The following is a 12,444-nucleotide window of genomic DNA, read 5'->3' as shown; positions in this document are numbered from 1 at the left end:
AAATTTTCTTGGAATAGAAAAGACTGCTATTTTTAATGTAAGAAGTAAACTACCCCAGTACAAGAACATACTCTGTGCCAGGGACTCTTGATGCTGGGAATACAAGTGAATAAAATTCCCTGTCTTCCCTCCTGGCGCTGTATGTAGCAGGAGAGGCTGTGAAAATGCAGAGAAATGGGGGGGGGGGGGATGCAGAGGGATGGGGGGGGAGCTGGGGCCAGCACGTTGCTGAGAGCAGAATGTGAAGCACAGGGTGAATGGTGAACATGAATGGTCTGGGTGCAAGGAAGGGCTCTTCTATGTAAGGTTGTCCATGTTCCTTGCATATGACTTAGTATCTTATTATATTTTCATGTCTCAGAGCCATAATTTTACAGTTACCAAAAGAAAAGGTGTGGGAATGTGCTTTGGATGTAAACTGACCTTATAACAGGCTTGGAAATCGTCGGGTTTTTGTTTGTTTGATCTTTAATGAAAACCCGGACATGAATTGTTGTCATTTTCCCTTTGTCACTTTTTACTAAAAATAGAAGACTTGGGCGGAGGTTGAGGTTAGTTGTCGTCATTCATTTCTTCAACACGTCTTATTAAGCACAGAACACGTGCTACATTTCACACACAAACACACACACACAGGCTCACAGTATAGCAGAAGATGGTTCACTGATTAAATATATTCTCAAGTATTAAGAACAACATCTATTTCCATTGATATAGAATTTATTTCCACTCTCTTTAGTCAGCTTATCTTCTGGGTTTTTATTTTATTTTGTTTTTAAGATTTTATTTATTTGACAGAGAGGCACAGCGAGAGAGGGAACACAAGCATGGGGAATGGGAGAGGGAGAAGGAGACTCCCCACTGAGCAGGGAAACGATGCTGTGCGGAGCTTGATCCCAGGACTCTGGAATCATGACCTGAGCGGAAGGCAGACGCTTAAGGAATGAGCCACCCAGTTGCCCCTATCTTCTGGGTTTTTAAATAATTTTTTGAAACCCTTAAGCATTCCATTTTTTTTTTTTTTCCTAATTCCCATTTCCTTTTCCCTCCTGAGAACAGAAGGAGTGGCCATCCTGCCACATGTAACAGTTTCCAGTGCTTCCCCAACAGAGATTCTCAGACTTGCACAAGCCCTGATCTCCAGGGAGTTTGCTAAAATGCAGACTCTGATCCAGCAGAGCTATCTGGGGCCCGAGAGTCTGCATTTCTAATACTTACAGAGACTCCCCGGGTGCAAAACGGAAAGAACTCCTAGTTTGCGAGGTTGCATAGAGATAACCTGTCCAGGGCCCAAAGCAGTGAGGCGGATGGACACTGCTGTGTGGGTAAAGCTTCCCTCCCTCTGCCCCTTGGCACCAGGCTGATGGCGCTCATCCTCGCATCTCCTACAGCGAACAGCCCTGTGCCTGGTCTGCAGCAGGAGTGCAGTAATATTTGTGGATCAAACACATAATGAATCTTTTTTTTTTTTAAGATTTTATTTATTTATTTGACAGACAGAGATCACAAGTAGGCAGAGAGGCAGGCAGAGAGAGAAGAGGAAGCAGGCTCCCTGCTGAGCAGAGAACCCCATGCGGGGCTCCATCCCAGGACGCTGGGCTCATGACCTGAGCCAAAGGCAGAAGCCTTAACCCACTGAGCCCCCAGGGGCGCCGCCACAATGAATCTTTAAAAACAAATTCCATTCTTTTTTTTTTAAACTAACTGGAAAGTCATTAATAAACAATATTGAAGGTAATTTTGAAGATGCTTTTTAATGATAAAATAATGACCCATAAGATATACTTATTTGTTTGGATGACTTCATTCCTATAAACATATTATACATTCTTGCGATGAGGGCATGTAATATTTCCATCTTACACTGTTATAAATGTCTTTTTTTAAAACATGGTATTCATAGTTATACTTTCTGGGACTGCTTGATACAAATGGTATTGTTCCACAATTTATTAAATTATTCCCTAATAATGAACACTGAGGAAATTTTTAATTTTTAATTTTTACTACTTTAGATAAATAATACAGCAAATTGAGACTCTTTGATGTAGTTAGTCCCCCTCTACTGTGTCTTTTTTTTAAAAGCATGCTTCCTCATTGTCCCTGTGTTTAATGTACTTGACTATTTTTGTCTGATTTAGAAGGTAATTTTAAATTTTGAACACTATTTGCCATTATCTCAAAGCATTCCAGATATAGTCTGAAAAATAAATATATATGTATTATCTAATAAAAAATTACTTTTTTGGGTTCTTTTTATACAAATAATAAAGAGAATCATACCTTCCCCCTTTCTTTTCTTTCCTTCAGCCCTACTAGGTTCTTTTCTAAGTTAGTCTAATCTAAAATTTTGGTATCTGTCTTCCCTTACTCTTATGTGTTAGAGCAATTACTCCGCTTAATTAAACTTGTCAACATCCTCCCCCCTTTTATCCTCATATACTCTTTAGAAAGTAACTAATAATCTCATGTATAAGGATAAGACTTTATGAAGTAAGAAATAAATGCTTATCAGTGAAGCGTGCATACCCCAAAGATCATTTATACTGTATTTACCATGATTTAATGAAATACTATAGATGGCAAATGCTGAGCCTAACCTTAGATTTGTTCTTTAGGGTTTTTTAAAAATATTTTATTTATTTATTTGACAGACAGAGATCACAAGTAGGCAGAGAGGCAGGCAGAGAGAGAGGAGGAAGCAGGCTCCCCGACGACAAGAGAGCCCAATGCAGGACTCAATCCCAAGATCCCGGGATCATGACCCAAGCCGAAGGCAGAGGCTTTAACCCACTGAGCCACCCAGGCGCCCCTTCTTTATGTTTTAAAAAATACCCTGGAGCACTTTTAAAATAGGTATTTGTGATAAAAATGATGGCACGTCTTTATTTCCCTCTGCAATAAAAACGTGTTTTCTTTCTCTGCAGCTTAAAGTGAGTAGAAAGAATCTTCTTAATGTCTGCAAACTTATATTTAAAATTAGCAGGAGTGAGAAGAATGACTCTCTGATTGAGAATGACAGCATTCTCGGTGAGTATCATTCAGCGCATGTGGCCCTTGAGTGTGAGTGAGAAGTTTAGGGAGTGAAGTTGTCATTAATGGTGGCTAGAATATTTAATTTTCTCCTAATATCCAGAAGTTATGTGATGCCTAGTTTTGCTCTGTCCTCTGTGTTTTCCACATTCTGTTTAATGTGTATCCTTTGGAGCCAAGAAGGATTGTTGGCTGTTTGTTTTACTTTTTTAATTTTTTTTGAAGATTTTATTTATTTATTTGACAGAGATCATAAGTAGGCAGAGAGTCAGGCAGAGAGAGGGGGGAAGCAGGCTCCCTGCTGAGCAGAGAGCCCGATTTGGGACTCTATCCCAGGACTCTGGGATCATGACCTGAGCTGAAGGGAGAGGCTTTAATCCACTGAGCCACCCAGGTGCCCCTGGCTGTTTGTTTTAAACGCCTGTAGTAACATAATGTGACTTTAGCAAGTGTTCCCTACTTAAAAATCCATTTCCTGGTCTCAGATTGATTATCAGGCAAAATACATATAATGGTATTTGACATAATTGAAATTTGGGGGCTTTTGATGGAGTAGGAATCAAACTTGGAAGACAAACTGGAAGACAGCTGTTGCAGACATTTGACATGAGAGTGTCTCAAAAGTATTTCAGATATATAGACAAATTTGATTACATGCTGCCTTCCTAATACCGTTTAAGTCTTGGTACACCCTTAAATAATTAAGATGCTTAAATAGTTACCTCAATAGAAATCTTTTATGAATTTGCATTGCTGATCTAAGTCAAGGCAGCAACAATGAAAATGCCCTGAGTTGTTTTTTTTCCTTTCTTTCTTTTTTTTTTTTTTTTTTGTGTGACCCAGGATGAATGATCTCTTATTTTGACCCCAGCAGACAGGGACAAAGAAAGATTCTGACAAATGATCACATTGACATAAATAAAATTAAATGGGAACGAGGCATGATTAACCTTATCAGAATTGCCTGGGTTACCCCTAAAATCTAGTAGTTGTAGCTATTCAGATGGATGTTCTTAAGTTGTCTCGGGAACCAGGTGGATGTTATCTTCGAAGTATCCCTTTCTGTGGTGATTGAGATTTCTTAAAAGACCCTGTCTTGATTAATTTCCCATTCATACAGCAACGAGTATGTCCTCAAAAGTTTGTTGGAATTTAACTCTTGGGCACCTGGGTGGCTCAGTTGGGTAAGCATCTGCCTTCGGCTCAGGTCATGATCCCAGGGTCCCGGGATTGAGTCCCATGTTGGGCTTCCTGCTCAGCAGGGAACCTGCTTCTCCCACTGCCTTTCACCCTGCTTGCTCTTGCTCTTGCTTGCTCCCTTTCTCAAATAAATAAATAAAATCTTTTAAAAAGAAAGAGGAAAAAAAAAGAAATTTCACTCCTAAATTGTCTCAACTATCAATTATTCTATAATAACTCAACTGTTTTATAACTAAAAATAAATGTTGGTAAGTACTAGTAAGAGGCAAGAAATGGCATTTTGATTAAAAGAACGTGTTCTTGGGGCGCCTGGGTGGCTCAGTGGGTTAGGCCGCTGCTTTCGGCTCAGGTCATGATCTCGGGGTCCTGGGATCGAGTCCCGCATCGGGCTCTCTGCTCAGCAGGGAGCCTGCTTCCCTCTCTCTCTCTGCCTGCCTCTCTGCCTACTTTTGATCTCTCTCTCTCAGATAAATAGATAAAAATCTTAAAAAAAAAAAGAACGTGTTCTTATTTATATATTAATATTCCCATCCTTTTGCTGTCATTATGATTACAGAGATTTGTCTCTGCTGCAGATAAGCTTACCTCTTCATCCCACAAGAATAACACTTAACAAGCGTTTGAATGTAATATTGACCAACATTTTATAAATTGTATTTGACGGTCACACACAAGTGCTTTAAAATAATCTCTCTCCAGTTGTTACACATTTGTAATAATTCATCTTTTTGGCAGAATCATTATTGGAGGTCCTGAGGAGTGAGGAGCTACAGACGAACACAGAAGCTTTCCTATACTGTATGGGGACTATCAAGTTCCTTTCTGGAAATCCACGATTTCTCAATGAAATGATCAGCAAAGGTGCTGTGGAAATATTAATGAATTTGATCAAGCAGATAAACGCCGACACCAAGAAATGTGGCACCTGCTTGCCTAACTCAGGCCACTTACTAGTCCAAGTAAGTATTTTAATTGAAAAGGTTGTATGTGTAAAATGGGTTTTCATATTCCCTCGTACCCATTACCTGCCAGGAGGCTGTAACAGGGAACAGGTGGGCTGTTACCTACAGCCAGGTGGGGGGTACCTGGCATTAGGGATCGAGAGAAGCAGCCACTGCCCCCCACACAGCCCATGTGTGTTTCCCCTGGAAAGGCTATTCCATGGCTGTTCACCAAGCATCTCTCTGCACAGCTTCGACATCCATTTCTGCTACTCTGCAGGGGAAGCAGGCCTATGAGAATAAAAGGAGAGCATCTCTCTGCAAAACAATTTCATGCTATCATCAGAATTTTAACAGGCAGAGTTTTAATCTTTTGAGTTTCAAAGACTGGATATCATTCATGAGGATGGGTAGCTAATGTCATGAATCTTGTATCTGCCATAAAAAGTAGAAGTTAATGATATTGAGTGGATGGTCATTGGGGGCTGTGTAGATGACCTTCAGGCCTGAGACTACAGGAATGAAGGTAGCAAAACTAGATATATTTAATATGACCAGGGGCAAGATGAACAAAATGTGTTCTGTGTTCCTTTTATTACTTCTTTTGTGGCAGATTAAATTTCATAGTTAAACTGTTTTCGCTGGAGCTGCCTCAGCTCTCATATTCATTTTTAGATGAGATTTTACTTTTTAATAGCATTTGTATGTCAGATAATATCATCTTTGATGTAATAATTCATGAGATTTGAAATGTGCTTGTCAATTAATGAGGATTGATTGGGCACTCAGAGTGCTTGGAGCCTTTGGGAGAGTGTGTTAAAAATTAGATTTAAGACCTGCCTTAAAGATGCTTAAAGTGTTTATGATGATCATTAATTTTGGACTTTGTGGTCTGTCTCTGTTTTGAAAAAAAGATTGGGAAAACCCCTTTTAGTCGCAAATGATTCAAAATTCTACTGGATATGCCATCTTGTGTCTATGAAGACTTAGAATCCTCATTTTCATGCTGCCAGTGGTAATGAGTTATTCAAAAATTTTCCTCAATGAAAATCGTTATTTTGGTTATATAATTATTATATTTACTTACTAAAATGCAAAAAAGTACAAGGAAGAATGTAAAATCCCCTGAAATATTTTTACCCTGAGATAGCACAACTCCAACATTTTTATAACCATTCTTCCATTGCATTTTCATGCAAATATACACTTACATATGCATAATTTTATATAATTCTTGATTTTTATCATGGACCGTCTTATTTTTAATAGTTGTTTTGCTTATTTTCCATTATTCTCTTCCTTCCTCATTTCTTCTGTTCTAACCAGTTAGCCCACATTGTTCACACTGATGTGCTTGGCACCTTTTAGTGCAATCATAGGTTTTCAAAAATGGGATATTCTATGCACTTCTGTGTTCTCATGTAACAATACACAGTAAGAAGCCCTTGTAGATTCATTTTACGTTTTTTAGTGATTGCATAGTATTCTACGATAAGATTATACCTCAGATTTTGAACTGTTCTCCCATTGGGGTGTTCACTCTTTTTAATTTTTATGCAGTAGCTTTTAAAATTCTTGTCTGATTAAAAGAACTCTTTCCAGGGATGCCTGTGTGGCTCAGTTGGTTAAGCAGCTGTCTTCGGCTCAGGTCATGGTCACAGGGTCCTGGGATTGAGTCCTGCATCAGGATCCTGGCTCAGCAGGAAGCCTGCTTCTCCCTCTGCCTGCTGCTCCCCCTGCTTGTGCGCGCTCTCTCTCTATGACAAATGAATAAACTCTTAAAAAAGCTCTTCCAACCCATTATATACATATATAAAAATATATATGGAAATATATAATATATTATAATTTAAATTATAATATATAATAAAATACATATAAAAATAAAATAAATATAACTTTATTTATATATGTATTTTATTTATTTTTATATTTATAATAAAACATATAATATATAGAAGTAAGGTCATTTGGTATAAAGGAACATTGAGTATTATTGTGACCTAAACTATATCCAGTCCAGAGCTAGGACCTCTGGTATAGCCGTAAGTACAGTCCTATTCCCCGTGTTCCTCTCTTTCCTCCATTTTCCCCCCATTCAACATCCTTAAGTGCAAACTGACTCACTGGGTTAAATGCCCCCTTTCCTTTCCTGACATCCATGTACCACTCTAGGGGGTGTGACAAGGGATACTGCAGTAACTTCTTCCTCCCTACCTGCCACCACTCACCAGGCACTGTCCTGGTCCCCAGGCTTGCTCTGAAGCTGCCAAGGATCTGGCTTGGGCAGCCCTTACATGCCTGAGATTTCTCCCTGGGGCACAGTCCAGCAGGAGGAAGGGCCACTGCCTGAGAACGGGCTCCCACCGTGGTCACCAAGCCCCATTTGCATCAGCTGTACAGTGTCACTCCCTGTGCAGGGTGTGTGTGTGCATGTGTGTGTGTGTGTGTGTGTGTGTGTGTGTGTGTGTGTGTTTATAGACCTGGGGGAGATATCGTTAGAGGGCCCCCTGACTTGGATGTTCCATTCTCTTTCATGAAATTGAAGAAAAGTTGTTTCGTGTCACGTGATGGATGAGACGTAAGCCATGTGGCTTCACGAGAAGAGCAGGTGAAAATCTGCTCCTGTAAACGTGTGAGGCTGACTGGGTCTTCACTAGCCCGCTCATGTGCATGTGCGACCAAACAGGTCTGGCCACGTGCGGAATTGTTTGTTCACACCAGTTTGTGGAAGTCAGTAACTCTAGCTCGTGAGACATTTTTTTAAAGCAACTTTGTTTGGTAGAAAAAAAATCAGTTAATTACTGTGGCTATACCAATAAAGCATCTATGAGCTGGAGAGCACGTGGCAGGGCCAAAAAGACAAAGGCAGGCAACACCGGCCAGTTGTGAGTGCCTCTTTCATGACTTTCAACCTGGAGAACCTCATTAACTTTAGCGTACTTTCTGGGGACCTCCTCTTACAAAACTGTACACTCCAGCATCTGGGGCAAATGCTAGAGTCACTGTGTTTCCCTAAAGCTGCCCTTTTGGACGTCTGGAAGCTGGAGCCTGAAAGTTGTATAGGGTTTGGGAAACTGGCACAAAGGGAAAGAGATAAGGTGTGTTTGGGGCATACTGAGGAGGTAGGTCGGTCCAGAACAGAGGGGTTCCGTGAGAATCCGTGAGATTCATAGGCCACAGCCCTGAGTCTCAAACACCAAGCCGTACAGTGTGGACTTGGAGGAGCCGTTGGAAGTGGGTGTTGGGGCGGGGAGGAGGTGAGATCAGAGCGGCAGAAGGATGACTGTGCATGAGACAGGAAACTGATCACGACCAAAATGCTGAAAAGTGATGGGAGGATAATGTATCAGGGGTAGGAACAGATTGGAAGGCTAAGATCTCACACACAGTAGCCCCAGTTAAGAAGTGTTGCTAAGTTATTAGATTTGAGGCAGATTATCATAGAGCTAAAGGAATGAGATCCAGGAATGGATTTCTACTTTCTTTATGTTGTTTCTATGTTAAAGGCTCTCTTTATCTCACACACACACACACACACACACACACACACATACACACACACATATGGATGACGGGAGAGGGGCTCCTCTGTGCCAGGTGTATTCTGGGTGGTGAGGAAGATAGTGGAGGACAAGACAGCTGCCAGTAGGGGCCTACACTTTGGAGATTCCTGTGCCCAGATTATAGTATTCTGATGCCTGGTTCTTCTACAAAAGCATGGCGTTTCCACAGGTGCATTGATGTCTTAAGTTCTGCCAATCAGATGCGTAATAGCATTTTAAGAGGATCAGTGTTGCTGCTCGGAGGGTCTGAGGGCCACCGCCTGCACACCAAGTGCAAGTATTAATACTCCCAATCTGGAGATATGACTTTGTCTGTAAAATTGCAAGACTAAAGAAAGTTAAACCATGCACATTTACTGAATTCTGGAATACTAGAATTTCAGGAGAGCTCCCCAAAACTGGGAAAAAAAGAAAGGCCAAGTAAAAGTCAAGGCCCCCTACAGGTCAGTAACGGATTGCATCACCCCAGGAGGTGACCGACAGAAGCAGGGATTTGTCAGTGTCCTTCTGGAATGGATTACCAGGAGGTGTCAGGGCTCATCTCTGACTTCTAAGGCTAACATTGGGGAGGCTTAACACAGGGAAACTGCCAGAGTCGCCTCCATCAGGAAGTCTGTTGTGGTCTCCTTCATGCCCGGTTCCTGGGGAATGGAGAAGAGCCTTCTGTATAAGTCATCATCACAACCAATCTCTGGTTCCCCTGGTGTCTTGTTTGTCCTCTGGTGTTTCGAGAACACCATGCAGGAAGCTGCTTTACTGTTATTGAAGCAAATCTCAAGGTATTACATTTGCAGTTAGGTCATTTATAGATATATAATGTAACTGGTAAGACCCAGATTGTCTTGAACTAACATTCCTATGTTTTTATTCCTTTGTATTTCCAACCTTTCTTCTTTTTTATTTTTTTTTTGGTTGATTTTTTCTTTTTTTACGATTGTATTTATTTATTTGACAGATGGAGATCACAGAGAAGAAGGCAGAGAGAGAGGAGGAAGCAGGCTCCCTGCTGAGCAGAGAGCCCGATATGGGGCTTGACCCCAGGACCCTGGGATCATGACCTGAGCAGAAGGCAGAGGTTTTAACCCACTGAGCCACCCAGGCGCCCCTCAACCTTTCTTCTTTACAGCCTGCCTCATTTATTTTTGAGTTCAATCCGTAGAGAAGTATATTCTTTCCCTGCTTTAGATACAATGTTTTTGAAGTTAGGCTATTTTCCAACACCCAGATACCATGGTTTTGTTTCCCTCCCCACCTCTCCTGCGGGGCTCACTTCTTGAGGTCTGCAACCATCACCCCAGAGGGTCCTTCCGATCCTAATCTTTCCCCCTCCTTTGCTCAGTACATCTCCCATGTCATCTTCTTTCTTTTTTTAGGAAGACATTTCTCGGTAATGTCGGTCACCCTGGCCCTTGTCTCTCCCTGCTCCATTCCTTCACCTTGGCTTGAGTTTGGGGAAAAGGAAAGTGAATTAAACAAAGAGAGATGAGTCAGACATTATGAGCCTAGATGGTTCAGAAAATGATATTATTACCACGAGAAATTAGAGAGTTATGCAAGGAACTGCTTTGGTGAGAGGAGGAAATTACATAACTAGTCTTCATTGAAAGCTTGAAGGCGCCGGCAGAAGAGCCAAGTGGGGCGGTCCGGTAAGCCTCTGGGATTAGAGACTAGTGCTTAGCAGAGACAGTAACACTAAGAAAACAGATTTAGGGTCATCTGCATGGAGGCAATTGTTGAAGTCAAGAAAGACTATGCGGGTACTCAGGGGAGAATATAGAAAGATTATTGAGGAGGGCTGAGAAAGGCTCTATGCAATGGCCAAATTTGTGGAATGTGAAAAAAACAAGTAGCCAGAAAATGAAGAAAGGACAATGTACAAGAGAGCAGAGCTCTTAAAAGCACGGATTGGATCGGTCAACTTTGGCTAATGCTGTGGATGGTACCCACAGGAAGAGGACTTCTGTCCTTTGTGTGGAGAAGTTTGAGCAGGCAGGCGGGATGGAGTCATGCTGCTAGTGGTCCATGCTCTCTTTGAAGCTTGCCTGAATTCTTATCTCTACATCTTTAAATTAAAAGGTGTTCTGGGGCGCCTGGGTGGCTCAGTGGTTAAGCTGCTGCCTTCGGCTCAGGTCATGATCTCGGGGTCCTGGGATCGAGTCCCACATCGGGCTCTCTGCTCGGCAGGGAGTCTGCTTTCCTCTCTCTCTCTGTCTGCCTCTCTGCCTACTTGTGATCTCTGTCTGTCAAATAAATAAATAAAAATCTTTAAAAAAAAAAAAGGTGTTCTGATATAGTTGATTTTTTTTAAAAACATTTCTAAGCCTAGAGTAAATCCTGCTTTGACTGATCTGAGTTTGCTGCTGTATTCTCTGTCCCACTCTTCCTCTACCGCATCTTCAAGAGCCTGATGGTCCATTTGGCTTCTTACCTGGTGTTGAGACAGGGCTTCCTAGTGAAGAGGGAAAAGGCCTGAGCTGGCCTTTCAGCTCTGACCCGGCGGTGCTTCTCAGTCTCTGAGCCTTCCTTTCTTCATCTTTCAACGACCAGCTGAGGGGTGCCTGGGTGGCTCAGTTGGTTGAGCATCTGGATGGTTTTGGCTCAGGTCATGATCTCAATGTCAGGAGATCAAGCCCCAAGTTGGGTTCTGGGCTCAGTTTGGAGTCTGCTTGAGATTCTCTCCCTCTCCCTGGGCCCCTCCCCCAGCTTGTGCACAGGCACTCTCTCTCTCTCTACCCCTCAAGTAAGTAAATGAATAAATGAAATCTCTTAAAAAAAAAAAAAAACAACAAAGGACCATCTTATTTTTTTTTAAGATTTTATTTATTTATTTAACAGAGAAAGAGAGAGCACATGCAGGGAGCAGGGGCAGAGGTAGACTTGATCCCAGGACGCTGGGATCATGACCTGAGCTGACTTTACTGAGTCACCCAGGTGCTCAATAAAGGACCATCTCCATGAGTAGTTGGGAAAATTAAATGAACTGACCTATGAAAGCACTACAGAATAGGACGTGGCCCACAACTGGTTCAAGTTGGCATTCAGCAGAAATGTATTAAACAAAGTAAGATCAGCGTTACCAAAACCTGAAACTTCGAAGAGCCTTTTCTTCTGAGGAAAAAAAAAATGAAGCACAAGGAATGAAGTGACAGAGGTAGAGGTGGATCTCAAATGTAGGAGCTTTTTCATTTTTCTGTCTTTGAGAAGGAATGGGGAGACCCATGCTGAATAGAAACTAAAATTAGAAGGGGGTCTTGTATCCGCAGTGTGGGATTCTGGGTACTTAATGGAGCCCGAGTCTCAGAACCAACTCTTCCTGCTTCAAGATTCTGGGAAATTTAAGGGATGCCTTTGACTGAAGTCTGGAGATTCAGTGAAGCCGTGATTTACATTATATTAGTAATTAACAACTGTACCTAGGTGGTAGGGGTCCTTTAAATCTTGCTTTAGTTACATTTCATAGTTTTAAAATGTAGAGATTAATACGTATTTAGGTAGTTAATTATTATGAGTATGCAGACTTAAGTAGGAAAGTACGTTAACTCCCTTTCTCTGGCTCACCCTTGCCTATGGGAAGCCTACCTCTCAGACCATAAAATCAGAACCAAGGCAGTAACTTCCGCCTGATGGAACCTTTCTCTGGCTGTTGGAGGAAATAAATTCCATAGCCATAAGAGCAAATATTCCCATGGTTACATTTCTTACAT

General features: G+C 41.6%; 1 protein-coding gene across 1 annotated transcript in view; it reads left to right on the top strand.

Moving 5' to 3' along the window:
* Positions 1 to 12,444, top strand: part of ARMC2 (armadillo repeat containing 2) — a 110,862-nt gene that overhangs the window by 53,779 nt on the left and 44,639 nt on the right. Inside the window, exons 9-10 of the mRNA XM_046004179.1 lie at positions 2,928 to 3,030; positions 4,969 to 5,192. Of these exons, the coding sequence (XP_045860135.1) occupies positions 2,928 to 3,030; positions 4,969 to 5,192 (327 nt within the window). The remainder of the gene's footprint in view (positions 1 to 2,927; positions 3,031 to 4,968; positions 5,193 to 12,444) is intronic.

This window comes from Meles meles, chromosome 5 (genome assembly GCF_922984935.1).
Source record: "Meles meles chromosome 5, mMelMel3.1 paternal haplotype, whole genome shotgun sequence".
NCBI lineage: Eukaryota > Metazoa > Chordata > Mammalia > Carnivora > Mustelidae > Meles > Meles meles.
The sequence above is the reverse complement of the archived record's forward strand: the minus strand, read 5'-3'. Positions and strand labels throughout refer to the sequence as shown.